Source organism: Taudactylus pleione, unplaced genomic scaffold (genome assembly GCF_031769625.1).
Source record: "Taudactylus pleione unplaced genomic scaffold, aTauple2 ptg000481l, whole genome shotgun sequence".
Taxonomy (NCBI): domain Eukaryota; kingdom Metazoa; phylum Chordata; class Amphibia; order Anura; family Myobatrachidae; genus Taudactylus; species Taudactylus pleione.
Genome location: NW_028284883.1, coordinates 1,718,009 through 1,744,945, shown reverse-complemented (window position 1 = coordinate 1,744,945; position 26,937 = coordinate 1,718,009). Strand labels below are relative to the sequence as shown.

General features: G+C 43.1%; 1 protein-coding gene across 2 annotated transcripts in view; it reads left to right on the top strand.

Annotated features, from left to right (window-relative positions):
- The window catches only part of LOC148502837 (cytochrome P450 2C11-like), a 46,851-nt gene extending 21,264 nt beyond the window's left edge, over positions 1–25,587 (top strand). For both annotated transcript variants that reach the window (XM_088449317.1, XM_088449318.1), the window contains 3 exons: positions 247–434; positions 22,186–22,327; positions 25,406–25,587. In XM_088449317.1, coding sequence (XP_088305443.1) covers positions 247–434; positions 22,186–22,327; positions 25,406–25,587 — 512 coding nt within the window. The remainder of the gene's footprint in view (positions 1–246; positions 435–22,185; positions 22,328–25,405) is intronic.
- The last annotated feature ends 1,350 nt before the right edge of the window (positions 25,588–26,937 follow it).

The following is a 26,937-nucleotide window of genomic DNA, read 5'->3' as shown; positions in this document are numbered from 1 at the left end:
AGCAGATGGGGTCCTACATGCCATTAGAGGAAATATGTAAAACATCCCTAGACTGCTCAGCCAAGGGCTGAAATCCCTAAGAACCCCAAAAAATACAGGCGAAGGAGGAGGAGGAAGATGGTAATTTACAGAATAATCAACTAAAAATGTGCAGTTTATTAAAACAGCTCTTTAGAAAAATGTCTCCTTCTGTATGTTTTTAAAATTGTCAATGCTAAGCATATCCATTACTCGTCATTACTTTAGAACACATCCATCAAGAAATTGACCAAGTCATTGGCAGAAACCGGGCCCCATGTATTGATGATCGCTCTCAAATGCCATACATGGATGCTGTTATCCATGAGATTCAAAGATTCATTGACCTTATCCCTATGGGTCTTCCACACAAAGTGACTCAAGATCTGCAGTTCAGAGATTTTATAATTCCAAAGGTGAGGACACATGTGCCAATTTATATATGCATAACCTATTTTATACTGGTGAAAATACCCTCAGGGGTAAATTTACTAAAGGTCGAGTTACTTTAATCGACCTGAAAACAATCGAAATCAATCTAAAATGATGTTGTGTATTAGGTGCTAAATCTCATATCTATTAACACTAAAAAATCAATATGAAAAAGCATCTGTTAGTAAATGTGTACTTTAGACCCAAAACACAACATCAATTTAGATTGATTTAAATCATTTTTGAAAATGATTAAAATTGATTAAAAATGTTAAAATTTACCCTTTTTTGTCTATTCGTCATCACCTAATTTCTACAAAAGCAGGTGCAAATTAATATTTTCTTATACTTTTGTATAAATTAATTGACTGATGAATGGGTCAGACATGTAACGCAGTAGATATCTTTGATATCTCCTGGTTACAATTCTCCCCCTATAATTTCCACAGTCTTCATACTGTACTTTAATATGGAGATGTAAATTATGCCATTTATAATGTCCTGAGCATTTTTTTCGGAACTTGATTGTGTGTAACTCTACACCACCCAGAGATGGCGTACAAGCCTCCTGAAAGCTTTCACAAGTGCAGAGAGGGATCATTTCAGATCCCTAACTGCTCATTCCCCACTGTCTCTGGCGGCCACCACTACAGCTCCCTCCCCCCACCACAGCATCTGATCTACAACACTGCTGGCAGATCTCCCTTGACACCAGAGACAGGTCCGGCTCTGCTAGTGGAGCACAGGGAGAGGGGACACAAGGAGCAGGCTGTGGTTAGGGGAGTACAGGGAGAAGAGCTACAGGGACTGGCTGCGGGTAGCAAAGCGCAGAGAGAGGGGAGGATAGAGACAGACTGCAGGCTGGGAGCTACAGCTCCCTCCCTTCTCCTCTCCACAGCACCTGCAGTCTATCTTCCTACCTCTGGTGGCTTGTAACTACTCCCTGCCTCCTTCTGCAATACTACTGGCAGCTCTCCATTTACACCAGAGACAGAAATGGTGCTGGCAGAGGAGCACAGGGAGAGGGAACACTGGGGACTGGCTGCGGGTAGGAAAGAGCAGGTAGAGAGGCCAGTGGGGGACTGGCTGTGGGTAGGAGAGTGCAGGGAGAGGGGCCACTGGCAACTGGCTGTGGGTAGGAGAGTGCCGGGAGAGGGGCCACTGGGGACTGGCTGCGGGTAGGAAAGAGCAGGTAGAGAGGCCAGTGGGGGACTGGCTGTGGGTAGGAGAGTGCAGGGAGAGGGGCCACTGGCGACTAGCTGTGGGTAGGAGAACACAGGGAAAGGTAACACCAGTCAGCGGGAGAAAAGAAAACAGAGGAGAGAATACAGGCAGAGGATAGAGGCAGACTATGAGCTTGGAGCTACAGCTCCCTCCTCCCCTCCACAGCACCCACAGCCAAGCCACTGCTCTCTTATCTACCTATAACACTGCTGGCAGATCTCCCCTGACACCAGAGACAGGCTCCGGTGCTGGCAGGATAGAGCAGGGAGTGGGGTCACTAGAAACAGGCTGCGGGAAGGGAAGCACAGTGAGAGGTCACACCAGGGAAAGGCAGCAGGAGAGGAGAAAACAGAGGAGAGGATACAGGCAGAGGGGTGACATGGGGCAGAGGCTGTGGGCTGGGAGGGAGACAGCTTTGATGTAAGGGAAAAGGATCACAATTTCCAAAAAGCTAACTCTGCAAAAAGAGCAGCTTTTCAGAAGTGTTACTTTTGTTAAATAGGTATGATAAATGCCTCCGAATGGTTATTTAATGATGAATAGACCCCTCAATCAGATTAACTTAGTGACTGAAGAGTGAAGAATATAGTACATATGTAAAAGTCTTTTGGATTGATGTATCAAGCAGTGAAAAGAGTAGAGAAGTACAGTAGACCAGTGGAAAATTTGCCAATAGCGACCAATCAGCTTCTACCTATAATTTTATAGACTGTAGTAAATAAATGTTACCTCAAAGCTGATTGGTTGCTATGGGCAATATCTCCACTTGTACACTTCTCCACTTTTTTCACTGATTGATACATCAACCTCTTTCTATCTTATTAGGCACTTCATATTTGCACAATACAGATGTGTCATCGTACACCTTTGCTGCAGTCATGCCAAACAGCTCTATTCAGCAAGCCAGGTCCTTTGCAACTGAGCTTACACTGAGCACCTTTTTAACATTAATTTGCATCTTGGTTGTACAAATTAAACAATTGGATACAACAAAACAACTTAATGAAACTTCACTGATAAATTTGATATGTGACACTTGTACGTCTGTCTGCGAGTAAGTCTCAATCTATATACAAAGGGTAATCAAGCAGCAGCTGTGGCCTTTTTATGAAACCAAGGGCCTGATTCAGAGCCGGACGCTATTTGCGGTCGTTGGTCCAGAAAATATGGGTGGCTATTCAAATGAACCGTTCGCTCTTTGCGGTCTGTTCACGCCTCTATGTCTGAACGAGCGAACAAAACTTGCTGTCGTTATTTGAAAAAATATGCCCCCTGGCCGCTCGCATCCTACGTCATGTCCGCTATTTATTAGATTAATCGAGAACATCGACCAGCGTATGAACTGCTCGCTATTCTTGTGGTTGGTTTTTGCTACCACAATCTTGCGAGCAGTTCTGGCTATAAAATAACCCAGTGACGTGGTCAATGACGCTGCTGTATTAATTATGCACACCCTTAAAACGCCCGTTTTGACCTTTAAGCACGCCTGCGTTCGGATCTCCACTCCCCGTTTTCAAGCACCTTCCCCTGTTACCACCCACATACGCCTCATTCTGTCACTCAAAATAGCAGGCATTCGCTATTTAGCGAACAAACGATTTTCGCCCGCACTGACTGGTTCGCGCATGCGTATTACGATCCGTACGCATGCGCAGTTGGGCAAACATCGCTCGGAGCGAACGAGCGGCCGCTTACGAGCAGCTCTGAATCAGGCCCCAAGTTCCGTTGTGCCTTATCTGAAACTTTGTACATATTTAAAATGAATTCCTGTGCGGTTAAAGTCACAGTCCCTTGTTTTCTGCAGCGCAAAAAAAGGCAAATAAAAAAGTTGCTGGGCTACATCACTTGGCACTGTGTCCTCGCGTTGGGCACCTCGTGCTGCATGGCATATTGAGGATTTGTGGCACATCTGTAATACACTTGCATCTGTAAAACATAGATAAGAATCTCTCTAAAGCATCACTAAAAGTCTCTTATACTCAGATGCTACAAGCACAACAAGCCTTGACTTGGTTTATGCACAGTCAAGATTTGTGCCTAACTAAAGCATCACTAAAAGTCTCTCTTATACTCGGCCGTATTAATTCCACAAAATCTTCTATTTTTTTCACTAGAAATGAATACACCATTGACTCAAATCGGAAGTACTTTTCATTCACTTCAGCATAATATGGGAATTTACCATTATTCGTTTTGTTCTATTTGGCCATTTTTGCAGCCAAATCGGGGAGTTAAAAGAAGTTTTAAATACACCACCTCCTGAGCTGCGAGTGTCCCTGAAACCTACATAGATCAGTGTGATTTGTCTATGTTTCAGCATGGAAATAGTGTATAAATGGTTAAAGTGAAAAAAAAAATTACATAGGGTCCCCCCAAAAGGCATAACCAGCCCCAGGCTGCTTAGCCAGTCCTGGTTCCTAAAAATACGGGGATAAAAATGAATAGGATCCCCCCATAATTTAGGAACCAGCACCTGGCTGCTGAGCCAGTCCTGGTTTAAAATATAGGGGTCCCCCTTTATCTAAAACCAGAACCAGGCTCAAATCCGTCTGGGGTGTAATGCCACAGCCATGGGACCCTATCACCGGGTCACCCCAGCCAAAGCATTCGCACCCCAAGCCAGTCAGTCCAAGCTGGGGATCTCAGGGGAGCTAGGGACCCCCCAATAAAGGGGCCCCCTCTCCTTAAACCCCAGGCTTAGTCTGAAGCCCAGGGCTCTTCTCCACACCCCTGGAGCAGTGAGTACGGGTGTAATAATGGTTTAAAAATAGAGAAATTATTATATTTTACAGTGGACCTAGAGGTGCCAGCATGCCTGCCCTTTTGCACTTGTGGAACCACAAGTGCCTGAAGGTGGCTGTCACCCATAACCCCACTGTAAAATAAATAGTTGACACACTGTGTAAAGTACAACTTTATTACATACACCTACCTACCTCTCTCTCTCGCACATACTTACCTGTCGCCAGCTGTTCTGTCTCCTTCTCAAGTATAATTCCAATGAGGGTACATGGAAAAAAGATCCCACACTCACCTCAGTCATGGCGCGGATCTCCGACACTTGGGTCCCAGCCAATGAGCGGATGCTACATGTAAAGTGGCCGCTGATTGGCTAGCGGTCCATGGGAAATACAGATGACAGCAATCATCTGTCATTTCACATAGTGTAAGTATATGTGACAACATATACTTACATGTCTGGGATGGATCGGCTCAGTCATTTTTTATTTTGTACAGGGATGCTACAATGAGCCGCACAAGGAAGAGGTGAGTATGGGATCTTTTTTCCAGGTATCCCCATTCAAATTCTACTGGAGAAGGGGACAGAACAGCTGGCAACAGTTAAGTATGTGTGATTGAGGTAGGTAGGGGTATGTAATAATGTTGTGATTATTTAACTATTTATTTTAAAGCAGGGGTATAGGTGCCAGCCACCTGCAGGTACTTGTAGTTCCACAAGTGCCAAAGGGAAGGCATGCTGGCACCTGTAGTTCCACTGTAAAATACAATAGTTTCTCTATTTTTACACCATTATTACCCCCATACTTCAGAAATAGCCTTGGGTGTTGGGAGGGGGGACCCCTTTATTGAGATCCCAAGCTTTGGCTGACCAGCTTGGGGTGCGAATGCTTTGGCTGGGGTGACCCGGTGATGTGGTCCCCTGGCTGTGGCATTACAACCCAGCTGGATTTGAGCCTGGTGCTGGTTTTAAATATAGGGGAACCCCTACACAATTGTTTTCCCCCTATATTTAAAACCAGGACTGGCTCAGCAGCCAACTGCTGGTTCCTAAAATATTGGGGGACCCTATTCATTCTTGTCCCTGTATTTTTAGGAACGAGGACTGTCTAAGCAGCCCGGAGCAGGTTATGCCTTTTGGCGGGGTCCCTACATCATCTTTTTAAAAAATGTATCACATTACATTACACTAACACACACAAGCAGCCTACACAGATTTCACTGATATGTGCAGGCTGCTTGTTCAGGAGGGAAACTCGGGCAGTAAGCTCGGGTCTTTAACATGGACAGGATTGATCAAATTCACCATCAGACAAAACTATCCTGACCAACGCAGGAGATTGGTAAATTTCCAATTTTTATTGTGAAAAAAGTCAGTTTTTGAGAGATCCTATCCATGTTTAAATATGGAACAAATTCGGGAACAACATGAATCTTAGTTTATTTACCCCTGTGAGTCTCTCATGGGTTATTGCAGCGGTTCCCAAACTTTTTTGGTTAATGGTGCCGTAGAGTAACAGCATTGTTTTCACGGTACCCCTATGCCAAACATTAGTTACTGAGAAATTCAGAAAAAATTTAATGAAGTAGTAAAGTGAAGTAAATTGTGCTGACCTGTCATCCTTAGGTTCAGTTATGTGGTTGTGGACAGGTTTTAGCTTCTGTTGTCCACATGTTTACATTACATTGACCATAAAGAATTTGATTTGGTGCTGGATCACCAACCTGGGGCACCCCTGCAAGTGTCCTGAGGCAACCCAGGGTGCCACGGCGCACTGTTTGGGAACCACAGGGTTAATGTGTGGTGACACAGGTGATATATGTATGTCATCATACACTGTGACTTCAGATGCTCCAAACAGTCCCTCACAGAGCTCCAGGTCCTGGGCATCTCAGCTATATTTAGCATCTTTCTCATTCAAAATAAGCATTTTATTTACATAAGTAAAACAAAGTGAAGTGACAAAACTACTTTGCTAGATATACAAATCAATTTCATGTGTGACAGTTTCACATCTGTGTGCGAATGAGTTTCATTCTGTATACAAAGTGCTACTTAACTTGCAGCCACTGTGGCTTTTTCTCACACCAAGTTCCATTGTTCTTCATCTACAACTTTGTACTAGAGATGAGCGGGTCTGGTTCTCAGAGAACTGGACCCACCCGAACTTGCAGATCCGAGGTGAGAACTGAGTCCAGCTCGGGTTTTCCCACCTGACTCAGATCTCAAAATGAAGCAAAACATCATCCTCCTGTTGTCGGATTGTCACGGGTTTTGGATTATATAAAAGTCCCCACGATCAGCGCCATTTTCACTCCGGCTGTGGAGAGTGTAGTGAATGGATGTGCTGTGTCTATCCAAGAGCTGCTGTATCCAGGGGCGCCGAAAGGGGGGGGGAATCAGGTACTAATGGCCCGGGCTTGCTAAAGAGGCCTGGCGCAGGCCCGGGTCCGGCACCACTCCCCCCCCTCTGGGCTGCACTAAGAAGCAGCCAAGGCAGTCTCCTATGCCTGTGGGGAGAGCGTTCAAGCTGATTGCACCCACCACTGGCTATGTGCCGGGTTGAGGTGGCTCACTGCGCCCCCCACGCCAGCGCGCAAAATTTTTATTTTACCTAAGGGGGCATGGCCACACCTCCCGCTATTAGGTCATGCCCCCTTTTACCAGGACCCGGCATGGCTCTTTGCGGGCCTGGCTGTATCTGTCCAGGGCAGGGGCTGCTGTGTCTATCCAGGGGTGGGGTTGCTGTGTCCATCCAGGGGCTACTGTGTTCATCCAGGGGTTGTTGAGTCCATCTAAGGCAGGGGCTGCTGTGTCCATCCAGGGGCTGCTGTGTCCATCCTGGGGCTACTGTGTCCATCCAGGGCAGGGGCTGCTGGTTCCATCCAGGGGCAAGGACTGCTGTGTCCAACCAGGGGCTGCTGTGTCCATCCAGGGATTGTTGTGTCCATCTAGGGCAGGGGCTACTGTGTCCATCCAGAGGCTGCTGTTCCCATCCAGGGCAGAGGCTGCTGTGTTCATCCAGGGCAGGGTCTGCTGTGTTCATCCAGGGCAGGGGCTGCTGTGTCCATCCAGGGCAGGGGCTGCTGTGTACATCCAGGGGTTTCTGTGTCCATCCAGGGGCAGGGGCTGCTGTGTCCAACCAGGGGTTCTCTGTCCATGCAAGAGTGCCCAGTGTATAAAAAAAATAAAAGCTAATAATAATATAATTATTAAAAAAATTATATATATTTTTTTTGTGCTGTACCGCAATGTACTATTTTATTATTATCTTTTTTTACTGTGACGCTGCCTGTCAGACTTTAATATTCATACACCTGTTGTTTGTGACACTAAATGGTAGTGCTGTGTATGATAAATATTGTGACACTGTAAGTGGAAAACGCAGTGTATTCAAAAAAAATATTGACACTGTTAATGAAAATTCAGTGTATTTGTAAAAAATATTGTGACACTAAGTGTAAAACGCAGTGTATTCGTAAAAAAAATTGACAGTTAGTGGAAATGCAGTGTGTTCATAAAAAAATCTTGTGAAACTGTAAGTGGAACCACAGCTTAATATTCAACACATATTAAATTAATTTGTGACACTGTAAGTGGAACTTCACTGTAAGTGGAACTTCACAATTTTAAAATTTAATAACACAAAGTTATTAACTTTTCACTTCTTTCCTCAATCATTAATAAATTATTAGTCTATATGCCAACTACAAGACCACAACAAAGTGCTAAATAACATGCATAATATATTAAACATAATAACATCACAAATGTCTCAGCTGAGATTCACATAAACATATTTTCTAAAGGTGAAAATAGAGGATATGGTTTAAAAAATGGAACTGCGTTCTTTAGTATAGTGGGCCTGATTCAGACCCACTCGCGAGCGCTATGCGCTTGCAAGCAGGTCGATGGTGGCCCAGTGCGCATGCGCACAATGGAGCCGGCTCTGTCGTGCACATGCGCGAGACCCGGATAGCGACGGGCAAACCGTCACTCCGGGTCTCGTACCAAAGGGGGCGTGCTGTCAATGTTGAGTGACAGCACGCCCCCTTTGGTGGGCGGACCGAGGGAGTGGCTGCCCAAACAGAGGCGTTCCCATGTGAACGCCTCTGTTTGGGGCCGGCCCCACTGACTTCACGATGTCAGTGGGAGAGATTTCGGCTCTGTCAGAGCCAAAATCTCTCTGGGGCTTGCGGCAATGAGACCCTACCACAAGGGTCTTGTCGCAAGCCCGATGGTCGCGATGGTCTTGACCATCGCGACCATCTTCCTGGCCGCTCGCTATAGCTGTGGGTGGTCACCCATAGTTATGCGAGGGGCCAGGAGGCCGCTCTAAAAAACAAGAAGGCCGGCCCTGATTCAGAGCGAGCGCTCTGTCAGAGCGTCCAGCTCTGAATCAGGGCCTGTGTCGCTACACCTACCAATGGCCCCTCTACTTGAATTTCAGCGAGTCAGAGGGGCAACTCCATGCAAGCATATTCCAGAAGGCAGCTGCTTCTCCTGTAGCCGAGGTCAGAAGATGTGTAGGTGATGTGGTGATATAGACTAAAATGGAGCTCACATCCACTAAAGTGGACTATGAATCCCTAATCTAATAGGGAGCACAGCTGTAATTTATACACAACACAGGATGGGATGACGATATAGGCTTGGGTGCTCATATAATCTGGGGTGATGGTATAGGCTGGGATAATGATATAAACTGGGGTTATAGGCTGGGGTGATGCCTGGGCATACAACCAGAAAAGCCACATCTTGGGTGTGGATTTATTTGAACCCAAATCCTGGGTTAACTGTTGTGAAGGCATCTGTACCATTTTTAAAGCCAAAACTGTACAGATATGGACCTTAACCATCTAGGAACCTCCAACCTGTTGCGTCATCTGCAGCGCATCCATCTAAAATGTTTTTGCAAAATTTGGAAACTTTGGCTTAAAAAGTAACAACAAGCAGTCCAGCGTCAGCTATCTCCTTCTCTCTGCTAGATACAAGCACCTGCCATCTTCACTGCCAACACCTTCATCAACAATATCCTCAATCATGAAGCGATTGGTTTGTTTGTGCCACCACAAAACAAGCTACCAATGGGCAGCAGACATTGCTGGCAATGATCTCTACGTGCACAAACTGGCTTTACAGAGGCAAGATGTTGTCACCATCATTATCATTTGATTCCTCATCCTCAGAAGTGTATACATCATCTTCACACAATATTAATTTGTCCCCGCTGGAATCCACCATCACAGGTGCGCATCAACGGTAAAGGTCTTTCTTATGGAATTTGTAGTTCATTTTGATGGACATCATCTTTTCCACATTTTGGGGAAGTAGCCTCATAGGCCGATCACTGACAAGGTTTCCGGCTGTGCTGAAAACTCTTTCTGAGTACACACTGGAGGCTGGGCAGCTCAAATTAAGCAAAACCATTTTGTGCAAAGGCCTCCAAATTACCTTTTTTTCCTGCCAGTAATCAAACAGACTGCCTGACATGCCTATTTGGATGCTATCATTAAATATTTTTAAACAGGCCTCAACCATTCTTTGAATGATGACCATCAAAGATGGAGTCACGGTAGAGGTGTCATTAATTATAGGTAATTATGACCCGACCATATGGCAAAAGTTAAAACTTGGTTGTGTTGACTCATTACATCACCAGTGGGTGTTTTGAAAGTTTATTTTTTTCTCGGCAGATGCACTTGCTGGAGAAACTGAAGGAGAAGCCATTGCTGCATCATGTGCCACTTGAGCTGACAATTTGCTTACCAACAGCTCTTTACATGTATTCAGATCTGTGTCCATTTGGAGGAAAGACACAACGTCTTCATCCCTTCTAGGATAAAAATCCACTCCCACCATCAGGCATGGCACTCAAGGATTTTCAAGAAAGACAAAATGTAAGACTTAAACATTAAATCTTAAATCTTGCATTTGCTCTGTTCGGCTTTTCCACATATTTGTGGCTAAGTGGACAGTGGGTAAACTGGCAGTTTGGAGGCCACTAACTATTTTTTTTAATGTCCCTGTACAGGTTGGGAAATGCTTTTCAAGTGGAATCTCTGCAAAGAATTATTTATCAGTCAATAGTTTTGGAAAGCACTACTAGTAGTCTTCCTTGTCCCCTTCTGGGATGAAAATCCACTCCCAGCAGCAGCAGGCATGACACTAAAGGATTCTTCTGGGGGCAAGGACTGATGTGAATGAGTAGAATATTTTTTGTAAATGCCTCCCCTCCACCCCTCCCTTTCTCACTCATAAATTTACTTCAGAATCAAAATTGTTTATTATATTTACTACCAATCAACTCTTCCTGTCCCTGCCTTCAACTACATACAGTACATGCTACAACTCCCTCAGACCTCTTGAATAATAAAAAACATTTGTTTTCAGATGTGCAATGTTGGAAGTTGAACTGCCACGTGTTTGTGCTGCCCACTGCTGCTGCTTTTCTTAGTCAGCCAGCTAGCTTGGTGCAAATTTTGGGCCTAAACTGAATGAAAACAATATTGTGAGCTGTGAGGTGATCAAAATTTACTGGAAACGAGTAGAAATTAATGTTATTGAGGTTAATAATACTGCAAGAGCAAAAAAACAAAACAAATTATTTGATTTTAGCAGATTTTATAAATTTTTGAAAAAAAATACAGGTCCAAAACCAAAACATGCAAGGTGCGGTTTTGGCAAAACCAAATCCAGATCCAAAACACAAGATGATACATATCCCAAACCAAAACCAAGCTGGCTGCTATTAAACTGACCTTTATTGCACTTCCTGTAGCCTACCTATCCCTCCCGCCTATTCTAAATACCGGCATTCTACCTGTCAACAACGGGTGCATGGTCCATGGAATGGGGAGGTGTCCTTTATGCCTTTGTTGGTTGTTGCTTGCCCACCCTTCCGAAGCCGGGGGCTGGTTTTCTGGATGCGCTCGGGATGGCACCTTCAAACCAGGGTGTCCGGTCCTCTAGCTCCAAATGATAGTTGCCGAGCCTCCCTTAGCCTTCAAACACCCTGGAGACTTTCCTGCTTCTGCTGCTGACTGCGGTTGTGGCCTTGGTGGCCGGTGGGAACTCCGCGCCTTGCTCCTGCGGCTGTGCAGTCGAAGACATCTGGCTTACATTCAGTCTTACAGATGCCGGATGATCTATACCTGCTGCCTCCTGTCCTAGCTATCATGGCTGCAGTTCTGCTGGGACCCGGTGATACCATTCAGCTAGCTTGGAGGTGGTGAGCTGATGTGACCCCACAGCTCCCCTCTGTTTTGTCTCCCTCCCCCTTACCCCAGCTTGCTGATTCTGGAGTATTACACTGGCCACTATGATTAAGGATTGCCATACCTTGCCCTTTTATGTGGTGTTTGGGTGGTCGAAGTGTCGTTAACTTGCTATTTTACATAGCTGCGTCATAGCCCTAGATTAACAGATATAAAATTTGTATTTATGTGGGTTTGGCTCCCCTCTGTGGCATATTCCTGTAACTATATATTGTAATATCTGTATAGTAGAGTGTAATTGTGCCTTATATATAGTAGCCTTCCTTCCTACTCTGCTTTTCCCTGATTCTACCTACTCACTAAGGACAAACTGTGACCCCCTACCCCCCTTATAAGAGGGGTAATAATGTAAAGCTGTGAGCTCTCTAAGCACATTCCATGCTTGCTTTGTAGATCTATTAATGGGGCAATGTGTCCTCCACCATCCATTTATCTACTACACTGTCTAACCATATGACTCCTCTCTGAGTTTATTCCTAATGGGCAAGAACAAGACAGATAGATTGGATGACATGGACAACAGAGGCTGCAGGAACAATATTCGGGTTCGGGGCTTCCAGAAGTTGTTGCTTGATTGACGCCCTCTACAAAATCTTCAATTAAATCCTGGAACTAGACCCCAATGATCCCATTGAGTACGACCACATTTAAAGAGCTCTTCATCCGAAGGGGCTAGGGACTGATCATCCAAAGGACATTATCTGCCCGGTCCATTACTTCTCTCAGAAGGTGGAGATTCTCCCTAGAATTTGCAACTTGGAGGGCGTGGAGTTCAATGGCACTCCTCTGCAGATCTTCAGGATTCTATGCTAGATTTGGAGCTTATTACACTTCATGATTGGCAGGCCTTCTCACTCCCACTCTCTGTGCCTCCTGGCCATCCATTTATCTACTACACTGTCTAACCATATGACTCCTCTCCGAGTTTATTCCTAATGGGCAAGAACAAGAGATATACAGTATGCAGAAAAAGGATCCTTGGATGCCAAAGATCAATTCTTTTCAACCAAACCTTCATTCATACCTATACATCTCATACTCTGCGGACTCCCCTGTGACTACGTTTGAGCCTTTTCCAATCATCTCTTCCTTCATGGCCCTCTCACCCTCATGCAGAGATCTTCATGCTGAAATGTCTCAACTGCGGGTGAAATTACAGAAGTCCTGACTCATGTTCGTTCTCTCCCCTCCAAACAGGACATGCAAGCTCTGGATTTGCGGATCCAGGATTCTTTGCAGACGCAGATTTCTCTGGTTCCAGCTGATGTTAAACACTTTGGTTCCTGCATTGAAACCCTTGTGGAAGAGAAACAGTCTGCTGATGACCAGTTATCCCAACTTCGTGAGCTAATCTCTCAACAATGATTGGACATGAAGGCAATGCAAAATAAATTGGATGACCTGGACAACAGAGGCTGCAGGAACAATATTCGGGTTCGGGACTTCCAGAAGATGCTGCTTGAATTACGCCCTCTACAAAACCTTCGATGAAATCCTGGAACTAGACTCCAACGATCCCATTGAGTTTGACCGCACTCATAGAGCTCTTCGTCCGAAGGGGCTAGGGACTGATCATCCAAAGGACATTATATACCGGGTCCATTACTTCTCGCAGAAGGAGGAGATTCTCCCTAAAATTTGCAACTTGGAGGGCTTGGAGTTCAATGGCACTCATCTGCAGATCTTCCAAGACCTCTCTTGGCAGACTCTCCAACAGCGGAGATTATTGAAATCCTTAACAGATTCTTTGCGCAAACAAGATCTTAAATATAGATGGGGTTTCCTGTTCTCTCTTCATGTCACCCATGCCGGTAAACATCTGGTACTCCAGTCTCCCACGGACACCTGTCTTCTGTTCTACACTAGGTTTGGAGCTTATTACACTTCCTGATTGGCAGGCCTTCTTACTCCCACTCTCTGGACCTGTTTCAGAGGCGCTTGCTCTGAATCAGGGCCGGGCTTTTTTTTTTGACCACCCACAGCTATAGCGAGCGGCCATGATGATGGTCGCGATGGTCAAGACCATCGTGATCATCGGGCTTGCAACGATACCCTTGTGGTAGGGTCTCATTCATTGCAAGCCCCAGAGAGCTTTCGGCTCCAACAGAGCTGAAAGCTCTCCACTGACATCATTTGTGATGTCAGTGGGGCCGCCCCCAAATGGCAGGCGTTCTCATGGGAACGTCTCAGTTTGGGTAGCCACTCCCCCGGCCCGCCCACCAAAGGGGGCGAGCTGTCACTCAACATCGACAGCTCGCCCCCTTTGGTGCAAGACCCAGAGCAACGGATTGCCCGTCGCTAGCTGGGTCTCGCGCATGCGCGCGACGGAGCCGGCTCCATCGTGCGCATGCGCTGTGGGCCACCATCGACCCGGTTGCGAGCACTCAGCACTTGCGACCGGGTCTGAATCAGGCCCTCTGTGCCTCCTGGCCATCCAAAGAGACCAATGGCAACAAGTACAGCACCATAAAAAGAAGTCTAAGGGAGCTGACTCTCCATTAGCATCTCACCCCTCTTGAAATATCTTCAGTTTGTTCCAGGGTTATCCCTGGTTGAGATTGGAATTGCTGTTTGATGTTACCCCTGATTGATTACAGGAATATTTGGAGTTGGTTTTTTTTGGCCTCTTTCATTACCGTTTACCAGGATTTGGTGTTTTGTCGGTCTGTCCAAGGTTAATTTATGGATAGACATATTAAATAAAACAAGTCATTTTTCTATGTATTTTCTTCTTGCCTACATTGTTATTATATACTATTTTTCTCATTGTCTGCTTTTATAGATATCTTAATTATGTTCAAGTTTTCCTGAGGAGTCATTTGAATATGATTCTGTTTCTAACATTCTGTACTGATATTTTGTGTTTTCTACTCTACTGTTATATTTTTACTGGATGCTGAGGTCATTACACCCCTGTGTGCCCCCTACTGCTAATTTTTCCCTTGACATGGGTACCCTGGTGGTTCCACCATTGTCCGGCAGCAGTTTTTACTTTTTTTCATTAACCTATTGCTGTATTTAATGTTTTTTTTGTGTGTGTGTCTTTCCCCCCCTCTTGTTTTTTCTTCCTAGCCTTTTTCCCTTTCTTCCTCTGCTTCGTGCCTCTACTATTTTTGCTGCTCTTCTAGTTGCATTTTTTATTGCTATGTAGCTATGTTTTTTCCCTTCATCCATGGCTGCTCTACTCTGTATAGTCTCTATTAATGCTAGGGGCTTGAATGTCCCTGAGAATAGAGCCCAGGCCCTCTGCTCTTTTCATGTAGATGGAGCAGACGTCGTCCTCATACTGGAAACTCATTTTCACAATTCCCCTTCTGCCCCACAGCTTTGCAATCAATTATATCCCATAGCTTTTTATTCTAACTATTCCCATCAAAATCTAAGGGAGTTGCTATTTTATCCACTAAAATTCTGCCAGCTGTGAACCCTGAAGTGCATATTTTGGAGAAGTCAAATGCTCTATTTTTAATAGGATTTTCAAATTTTTAATATTTATGCCCCAAACCAGGGTCAGCCAATCTTTTTTGAGAGGGTTCTGGATAAAATTGCTATGCTCCAACAGGGGATCTTGATAGTAGGTGGGGACTTCAACTGGGCTCTGGATCATCTCCTGGATACCTCAACGGGCTCTTTATTGGTCCCTTGTCATATACTGAATAAGGTAAAACAGTTACTTTATACTCATCAGCTGTCCAATGTCTGGTGTATACTTCATCCCTCAGAGAGAGATTATTCATACTACTCTAGTTCCTGCCAGTCCTATTCCCGGATAGATTATGTACTAATTGGCCATAGATTTCTCCACCTGGTACAGGCAACTTCTATAGGAGTAACAACCTGGTCTGATCATGCCCCAGTAAGTGTAGACCTCTCCCTTTTGTTTGACTCTTATTGTAGAGCTCAGGTGGGGGAGGCTATTGATATCTATCTAGAAAGTAACTCCACTCTGGATGTATTTAACCTTACTACAGTATATGGGAAGCCCATAATTGTGTTATAAAAGAAACATGCATCCAACTAAGTTCCAATTAAAAGAAACAAAGGGTTGGATAGATAGAAGACTTACTGCAGAAGTTACAGGTTTTGGAGACTACCCATAAAGCTTCCCTTTTCTCTGATGTTTATGTGGATTTAGTCCAGACTCGATCAGCCTCAAATAAGCTTTTTCTGGAAAAGGCCAAATATTATTTTAGGAAATGTCATAGTCGATACTATCGCTGGGGTAAAAAACCCAGTCAAATGCTGGCAAGGGCTTTGCGAACTCAAAAAGCTTGTTCCTTTATCCCCTCTATTAAGGATGGGAAGGGTCAGGTTTTTCACGACACTCGTTAGATTGCAGAAGCTTTTTGTTCCTATTATTCATCACTGTATAATCTACCTGCTCCTTCTGCCTTTCCTGATGTTTTTGGGAAACAACAGGCTATTGAGTCCTACCTCTCTAGAATTGGGTTCCCCAAGCTTGACGACCTTGCCAGCGAGGATTTAGAAAAATCCTTTACTTTACCTGGACTAGAGGCGGCCATTAAATCCACCCCTTATGGAAAAAGCCCTGGCCCTGATGGCTTCACTATTAATTATTACATAAACTTCAGGGATAAACTAGCCCCTCTACTCTTATAGGCCTTTAATTCGGTTTCCGATAAGACCCCCTTCTCCGGCCAATCCTGTGAAGCCCATATAACGGTTATTCCCAATAAGGCAAAGATCCCTCCCTCTGTCCAGGCTACCATCCAAACTCCCTTCTCAATGTAGATGTTAAACTGTGTGCAAAACTTCTTGCAAATAGATTAAAACATTTCCTACCCTCTGTGATTCATAGTGACCAGGTAGGGCTGTGAAGCTAGGGACAATACCTCCAAAATTATAGCTCTTATTCACTATATTACGTCTACGGACTCCCCAGCTATTTTTTTTGTCTACTTATGCTGAGAAGGCATTCAACACGGTAGATTGGAGTCTTATGTCTGGGGTACTGAGACACCAGGGACTAGGTCCTGTTTACTTTCACCATGTCCTTGCTCTTTAAAATTACCCCTCTACCCACATCAGAGTCAACGGTTCCCTCTCTGACTTCTTCCTAATCAACAATGGGACTAGACAGGGTTGTCCTTTGTCCCCACTGATTTTTATTATTTGTATGGAAGCTCTGGCAAGGTCGATTAAACTGAATCGGAATAGATCGGGTTTTAGGTTCCATAGTGATAAATATAAATTGACCCTTTTTGTCGATGATTTATTGGCCACGACTGCAAATCCTGTTATTTCATTACCGAACCTGTTCGAGATATTCAAGATTTATGGGGACCTCTCCAATTTTTAAAGTGAATTACTCAAAGTCAGTTGCCTTGAATAATAGGGCACCTCCTCAGATGGTTGCAGGCCTTAAATCAGCGTTCTCCATTACTAGGCACTCCTCTTAGCTAAAATATCTGGGGGTCACTCTTACTAGAGACTGCCTGTTTGAGACCAATTTCACTCCCCTCTTAGACAAGTTACGCTCTGATTTGCGGTTGGGGAAGTCAGGACCCTTCTCATGGTTTGGGAGGCTGGGCATTCTCAAAATGAATTATCTCCCCAAAATTCTCTAATTGTTGCAGACTCTACCAATTAAATTACATCTTAGATGGTTTCTAGAAGTCCAGGCTCTAATTAGAGAATTTGTATGGGGAGGTGGTAGACCCCATCTGCAGTTAGACCTTATGTTTTGCCACAAAGAGGTGGTTTGTGCCTCCTGAATATTAAATTTTACTACCAGGCTTGTATCCTCCATAGAATTGTGGCCTGGTCCAGACCAGACACTCCTAAACAATGGGTGCAAATTGAGACTTACAGTAGGCGTTGAAAAACTTTTATCAATAGTCCCATGGCTCCCCACCCTTCCTAATATTTCTCATAATATCATTGGGCCCACCTTAAAGCTTTGATATCTTCACCTAATTCCTCTCTTATGTCATTCCTCTTTAATGAACAATTTCTTCCGGCTATGGATACTAAGACTTTCCATTCCTGGTATGCAGTGGGACTTTTTAGAGTTGGACAGCTGATGAGTGATGGTAGCTTTATGCCCTTTGCGGAGGTGCGTGAGAAATGGGAATCTACCCTCACGGAAATATTGGCACTACCTTCAGTTACGCCATTTCCTGCAGTCTCTCGGCCCCCCTAAAACTATTTGTTTGCCTACTACTCCCTTTGAACAATAATGTGCTAGCTCGACTCCCTCGACCCATACTATATTGCTGATTTATAATTTTCTGTCGGCAGATGCTAGCCTCTCCATAATTTTACTAAAGTTTGGGACCATGAGCTTGGGGTTGGCCAAACTGGTGATCAGTGGGGGAAAATATTTAAATTAGCCCATGCCTGCTCTTCCGGTGTTGGTTTCATAAAGACCCAAAAATAAATTGCTTTCTCGTTGGTATAGATGTCCAGATACCCTCTCTAAGATGGGGATTGGGGTTCCGAACATTTGCTGGTGGTGCTCTGGGTCTCCAGGCAACCCATTCCATATCTGGTGGCAATGCCCTATCCTCCAGCCCTTTTGGAACGAAGTCCTCAGCCTTTCTGCAAAAATTTCAGATGAACCTGTCCCTACAGATCCAACGTTTTGGCTGTTTCACTAATCATCCAGAACACTCTTGAAATATAAGAATTATTTGTTATGTCATTTGAACAATGCAGTTAAAGCAGTCATTCCGGTGAAGTGGCACTACTCTTCTCTCAACGGTAATGGAATGGTTTACTAGGATAGACTTATATATGGAAATGGTTGATATACTGACTTCTGCTGATGGTGGTTATGAGTCCTTTAGGATACCTGGTTCCGTTGGATGGATTTCCTAGACTCTGTGACCTTGAAAAATATCCTTTCCTCTTCCCACCCTTCAATTTCCTAGGTCTGACCAAATCTGTATTAGAACCCAAGCTCTAGTATCTGGTTAATAGGTTGTGTTGTAGCTTTATTTTATTATTTTTCTTCATAGCCTTTCTAATGGGTACTGATAGATGCGAGTCTATACCAATTAATCTGAAGCACCTGCTTTCTCTTTTTCTGTACTCTTTCTCCCTTTCCCTTCTTTCCCCCTCCTTCTCACCCTATTATCTGGTTGATTCCTTTGTTTTTCTTTTGTGTGTGTTTTATTTTTCTTTCTATATTTGCGGGTCTTTTTTGATGTGTTCTGATGTCACTGGCAATTTTTATTATAGGGTTTTGCCTTTTTAAAGTGTATTATTTTTTTTGAGTTATGTCTTTTGAAGATGACCCTGATATTGTTTCTAAATATTTGTACTGTTATTTTATTGTTTCCGAGCAATTCTATTAATAATAATAAAATACATTTTGAACAAAACCAAAACACCGGGTTGGCGCACATCTCTACTTTGTACGTCTTTAAAACTAATTTTTGTGTGGTTTAAGTTGCAGCTCAACATCTCTAGCACACTGAGTGGTGTAACAAGATGCACCATTTTAATAAAAAAGAAGATGCTACATTTCTTGGAGCCACTCAGTAGCAACATATGGCATATAGATGTTAGGTGTATGAGGACACATCTGTAGGTCAAATACATCACACTCAACAAGTACTCTACTCAAAGCTTAGAACCACGGCTTCTGTGTTACTGTCTATATTCATTGGAGGTATATTTCCCTGGTCTATCCCTAAATACTTGACTCATGGACACCTGGTTTGTTTCAGTCACTGCAATGACCAACACCTCTGCTGTCTGTGCCACTGCCATTAGCTAACAATAGCTAACACTCTTACAGTGACTCACTGATCCAATGCCACTCTCACACTGACTGATCTGAAGACACTCTCACACTGACTGATCTGATGCCACCCTCACACTGACTGATCCGATGCCACCCTCACAGTGACTGATCCGATTCCACTCTCACACTGACTGATCCGATGCCTCTCTCACACTGACTGATCAGATGCCACTCTCACACTGACTGATCAGATGGCACTCTCACACTGACTGATCCGATTCCACTCTCACACTGACTGATCCGATTCCACTCTCACACTGACTGATCCGATGCCACTCTCACACTGACTGATCCGATGCCTTTCTCACACTGACTGATCAGATGCCACTCTCACACTGACTGATCAGATGCCACTCTCACACTGACTGATCCGATGCCACTCTCACACTGACTGATCCGATGCCTCTCTCACACTGACTGATCAGATGCCACTCTCACACTGACTGATCAGATGCCACTCTCAGACTGACTGATCCAATGCCACTCACACTGACTGATCCGATGCCTCTCTCACACTGACTGATCCCATGCCACTCTCACACTGACTGATCCCATGCCACTCTCACTCTGACTGATCCGAAGACACTCTCACTCTGATTGATCCGAAGACACTCTCACAGTGACTGATCCAATGCCACTCTCACAGTGACTGATCCAATGCCACTCTCACAGTGACTGATCTAATGCCACTCTCAGTGACTGATCTAATGCCACTCTCACAGTGATTGATCTAATGCCACTCTTACAGTGACTGATCTAATGCCACTCTCACAGTGACTGATCTAATGCCACTCTCACAGTGACTGATCTAATGTCACTCTCACATTGACTGATCAAATGCCACTCTCACAGTGGCTGATCTAATGCCACTATCACAGTGACTGATCTAATGCCACTATCACAGTGACTGATCCGATACCACTCTCACACACTGATGGACTGACTCGGACTTGCCCCACTGACTCTTCCATGTAGTTTAATCATTAGCTTGCTTACTTTCCCATTGTTCCATACTTTCCTGGGTTCATGTGGGCATGGGGTTTGAATGTTCATAAGTTCCTGCTGCTGAATGAGGTGAATACACCCACAACTATAAGTCCTGTCATTGATCTCATTGCTGTTTATGCAAACTCACAACAGGCAGTGGGGATGATAGATAGATAGATAGATAGAAAGATAGAAAGATTTTGCAAGATGATAGTTTCCAACTACCGGTAATTTCAAGGGAGAGGTGGGACTCTTATTTTCTGCTTGTTTTTTCACTATACTAGTGTGTAAATTTGACCATTGTTCAATCTAATACCACCTAAAGGCCTCCTCAATCCTTAGGTGTTGCAGCATCCACTGGATATATACATGGTTCAGTTACCATTTTATTTATACTAGGGATGTGCAGGCTCGGATTTACTCGGATCTTTAAACGGCATTTTATTGGCTATCGCCTATCATGTGTTTTGGATAGTCAATATAATAAATCCTAATTTGCGGTAAAGTGGCGATAAGAACCGAGTAAATCCGAGTAAAACCGAGCCTGCACATCCCTAATTTATACCTTTTAACTGTATTTTATATAAATAAATATCTTACACCAAGAAGAATTCTTCATCGCCTGGTTAAAGAAACCATTATATGAATGGCAACACGCTTCTTATCGTGAGTACAAGTACTCAGATAAACCACAATACAGCTATAAAGATACCTTATTGCATCTGACACTCTCATTTTACATTGGAAGTGAGGTACACCACCTACACATATCACCTAAATATTAAAGATACCTTTATAGGAGTCGTGCTCATGAAATACAAGTGAGTTTTTGGTATGCTCCCAGATCTCTGCATGTCTAATGGTGTGTACACATGGTACGATTAAAATGCACAATATGAACGATAACGATATCGATCATATCGTTATCATTCATATTGTGCATTTTTCTGTGCCTCCAACCCACCAATGACCTGCAATGTGCGTGCACACATGGACGATAACGTCCATCAACGTATCTACCTCCCTATAGCGCTCCATACCATTTGAACTTCTTAATATTATATTTAATTGAGCTGCTTGAAAACACATGAACACGGCAATACGGCATGAGCACATGACCATCGACTGTGCATGCAAGCCAACCTCGTCGATATTGACCACGTTACTATAGGGACCTGCAATCAACAATTGCAGGTCATTGGCCATCATTGGTAAGTTGGTGGTGTGCTGGATAATCGATATCAATCATCCAGTACACATGGGAGATCATTCAATGATATCGTTATCATTGACGATCGTCCCGTCTTTCATATACATACAGTATGAGGATGACTGACAACTAAAATAATTTTTGAAAAATTCTTAAAGAAAGAAAAGAGAAAAAAACTAATTGGGATAAGTATTTTTTGAATGCACCTTTAACCTTGACCCCAAGATGATGACTTTTTATGTAGTGCCACCTCCCACACCACACACCCACATACACATTCCTGTTAGGATCAGAAGGATTGATCCAAGCTGTGGTTGAGAGGCTGCAACCTTTGTGAAGCACCTATAATTCTCCAACTCCTCTTTTTGACTATTTAAGTAAAAAGTCTAATAGACAGGGACATCTTCATAGTCTCATTCCAGTCTAAAATGTCAAATTACTGTATCACAAGCTCACAAAATGTATAATCAGTGGGGAAATTAGGGGAAATATGACATAATACTTTTCTCATTCTCTGTATTCCTAGGACACCACTGTCTATGCAATGCTGAGTTCTGTTTTAACTGACTCCAAACAGTTTAAAGACCCCAATCAGTTTAATCCAGAACATTTCTTGGATGATAAAGGGAAGTTCTGTCGCAATGATGGATTTGTGCCTTTCTCTTTAGGTATGTACTTGACAATTGAAGTTATCAATGAGAAAGCTGTATTATATCACAGTAAACATAACAAAAGGCAATTATTAGCATAAACTATATAACTTAATACAGGGAAATAACTATACATGATTTGGTCTCAAAGCAATATCTCTTCCTCCCCCAATAGGACAGAATACTAAATAGTTTATCTAACAATCTAGCATATTAGCCTTAATTATATATACATTTGTATCCTTATTATTTTCCAAATCCTATACCTGCATGGATACACTAAATGCACTATGAAGCCATAGTAAGGACCTGATTCAGGGAAGTTCACAATGCCGATATTTACGCAGATCGAGCGATTGTTTGCCAGTGCGCATGCATATAAGTCGCAATGCACATGTGCTGCAATTGCTTTACGATTACATTCACACAGAGATTCCACTCGCAAAGTGATTGACAGGTGGTCAGCATTTAGAGGCGGTAACGGGGGGTGGTCAGAAAAACGCAGGCGTGTCTGGCCATTTAAATGCTGTTAAATCGTTGTGCACAAATTAGCACTTGCGGAGCATGAGAGCCCTCTGCATGTCAGGAGAGCTGCCTAGTTTGCGGCTGGTCAGACCTACCACAAGGGCATGATGGCTGCTCGATATTTACACAGGTAAGTGATGTTGTACGCAGATGAGAAGGCAGCAGTGGGCATCCCTATGTTCTGGTGATTTTTTTAAACTATTAGCTCATTTTTTCGCAGCTGTGTTCCATACAAAATAGCAGCTGTAATCGCATTACCATACGTCTCTGAATCAGGCAATAAGTTTGAACTTTAAAGCATATTTTTCCCTCTTGTTCTGTTCTCTTCAAATAATGTGTTTTCATATTTTTAATAGTTGATACAATTGTAAATAATAGATAAAATAAAAAAAAAACTCGAAATGGAGGTTTTCTCTCATTTAATAGAATATCTTTATCATCATCATCATCAATCTGTAAGGTGTCACAATCTCTGCAGCCTTGTACATCATGACAAATAATACATATAAAAATTAAGCATTACATTTCACCTACATACAGTATAGAGTGTGTGTATATATATATATATATATATATAGTCAACGAAAAAGGGGATGTAGTCAGCATCCTGGTGCACACATTGCTGTCAGACAGAACCCCAGTACCAGAGTTCTGACAGCAGTCAGAATCCTGGAGACTGGGTTCCCAACCGTGAGTATTAGGGTTAGGTTTAGGGTTAGGCACTATGGGAAGAGTTAAGGTTAGTCTCCGGGAGGAGAGGGTTAGAGAACTACTGCAGGGGGAATGGTTAGGGTTAGGCTGTGGAAGGGGTGGGGAAGGTTAGGGGAAGGGTTAGAATACTTACCTGCATGCATTGAGATTCCACTGCTGAGATTAGGACCACTGGCATTATCAGCACCAGGATCACGTGTCATACCCATGGAAAAGTTGCAAACATGAGGAAATAGTTAGAGAGGGTCTTTCTGGTGAGTTATTATAGTCTAGAGCAAGAGGACAATATTGGATGTGGCTGACTGAGCACATATAATGAGTATTTTCATACTATAGTGAAAAAGTGGATTATGAGAGAGCATATGTTGAATGTTGGGGAAGAGTCTTTACAGGTGAGACAGGGAGTTCAGGAAGAGGTTTTGGACAGAGACAAAATTAACATTTTGAATATGAGTTTATCTCACGATGTATGAAGGTGCACTGGTGATAACTTTGTAGGTGTACATTTGAGAAGTTTGATTTGACTTCTGAAAGTAATTGGGATCCAGCAAATGGATTTTTAGAGAGTGGAGCTGGAGATTAGGAAGATTATGGAGAGGAAGATTTGTCTCACATTGGCATGAAGAACCAGAGTGGGACGATGAGTGATGGGAAAGACAGATAAGAGGAAGCAGTAGTCAAAACAGTAAATTATATAAGAATAGAAGTAGGTGATGTCAAGACAGGATAAAGGACTGCATATATTAGGCAGCAGATATGGATGACAGGGAAGATTATTATATTGTCAACCATGAGGGAGAGAGATTATCTACCCTGTTTTATACATTTAAAGTTTTAAGTTAGATCAAGCATAGACATCAGGATGGCAGAGAGGCAATTGAACTCATGTGATTAGAGAATGATAAATGTCAGGTAAGGAGAATTGATGTGCTTGCTATTAGCACAGAGCTGGTAGTGCAGGCCAGAGGGGCATATGAGCTCACAGACAGAAGAGAGGGAATGAGAGCAGAGTAGATTTAAGAGAACAAAGGAAGAATTGGGGTGGCAGCATGAGTCTGAATGAATGGACAGAGAGGTAAGAGGTGATCCAGGAGAGATCAGGGCTTTGATGGTCAAGGGAATGTAGGGCGTTGAGTTCCAGAGATTGGTTGTCTTTGTTGAAACTCACAGAGAAGTGAAGTAGAAGTAACCCAGTTCACTGATCACTTTAGTGAGACCAGTGGTTGGAGTGTGGAGGGTAAAAACCAGATTACAGTGGGTAAAAAAGAATGTGCGTGTAGATAAATTGAATCAGTTGATTGTGGACTTACCATTTGTGTTCCTTGGAGTTTAAAGAGGGTAGATAGATGGGGTAGTTACTAGAAAGAGAGGTTACGGGTTGTTGGGCAGAGTGGAGATAAAGGCAAAGCAGATTTGCTTGGAGAAAGAGAGAGAGAGAGAGATATCACTGAGTTAGAGGAGCTGGAGATGTCATAGCATTGGGGGAACATAAGGTGCCAGAAGTAAAATGTGAGGTATTCCTCCTATTCATATCAGCATTCAGCATTATGAATTTTACATGTTGTTATAACTACAACCCTATCGCAAATCATTGAGTCTTATTTCAGACAGCTACATCTATCAGTGAAAACTACAGGTATTGGTAACCCAAATTATATTCTACTATATACCCAAAATGTGTTAATGCCATTAATTCCCTGTCTCTGTCATTTAAATATTGGTCATTGTAACTAAAGACACCAGCTTCTGGCATAACCCTGTCTTCTCCTTACTTTTTGGTCTCTATTTATCAATTGTTGATACCTGGAATTGTGTACAATTAGGTGTTGATTCTTAAAAAATACATATTTTATCCCTTAGGAAAGAGGATCTGTCTCGGGGAAGGTCTGGCAAGAATGGAACTCTTCCTGTTTTTTACCACCATTTTACAGAACTTTAACTTTGTATCTCCTGTGGACAGAGAAGAAATAGACTTAACACCACTGATGAGTGGATTTGGGAATTTCCCCCGATATTACCAGCTGTGCTTCATACCTCGCTAACCATTGATCATTTACAAATGTTTTGAAATTAGTTGATATTTTAGGTGTTTATTTTAAGTTCTGTAAGCATGGAGCTGCTCTTTGTTGCATTTATTTTATTTTTACATATATGTACTGTAAGACAGAAGGAAAAACACTATATTACTAACAGCTGGTCAAATGCTATAGGAGGTACTGAAAAAATACTATAGTATAAGTGTGTGTATTCTAAAATACAACAATACATGACTAGATATGTTATACAGGTTGAGTCTCCCATATCCAAAATGCTTGGGACCAGGAGTATTTTGGATAACGGAATATTCCGTATTTTGGAATATTTGCATTTAATAATGAAACATCTTGGGAATGGGACCAAATATACACACAGAATGCATTTATATTTTATATACACCTTATACACACAGCATGCAGGTAATTTTATGCAATATTTTAAATAATTTGTGCCTTAGACAAATTTTGTGTACATTGAACCATCAACAATGAAAGGTTTCCTTATCTCAGTCATGCCAGAAAAATTCCATATTTTGGGAATATTCCGTATTTCGGAATATTTGGATATGGGAGACTCAGCCTGTATTGTATAAAGATTATAATAAAGAACAACTGGATTCAGCATAGTTATAGATAATAGATATGTAAACCATAATCCCTCACACTTTAAACAAAATATATCTTATTTAATTAATTACAATATTTATCCAGAAATATTCATATGATGTGTCAGGTGGCACATGCAAATGACTGCACAGTTCACGGGACAGCAGCAAAGTTATCCAGTTTTCAGTTCAAGAGAAATAGGGCAATGTTAGTGAGGACCGTTCTGCGTTGCCCCTGTTCCTGGCCACAAAGTCGATGGGCACTAGGACACTGTGTGTCTCTCTCCGGAGATCTGACCACTGACATTTAATACTGTGCATGCGTGGCTATGCCGCTCATTCTCTCTACTAAGCAGACATAGCACAGTGGATGTGCCCCTAAGTCTCCAAGATACTAGCTCCATTACAGAGGAGCCACAGAGTCCCTATAGCATTATACCACCAATGCAGTGTAAAGTACAAGCACTGCTGCTGCTACCATCATACAAGTGGCACATAGAGTGCATACTGCACCTGGCGCACTACAACACCCAGCATTCCCTGTATGCTCCAGGCTGCAATTGATTTAATTCTATAACCTGTATCTGCTATTACACCCTGTGTTGCCATGCTGCCTGTCACTACCTGATTAATAAACCAGGTAGTGGACTGTGGGAACTAATCTCTATTCACACACCCAATGTGCATCCAGCACCACTCCATACTCTACCAAACTGTATAGGGAAATATGTCTAAGGAATGTGATGTACTG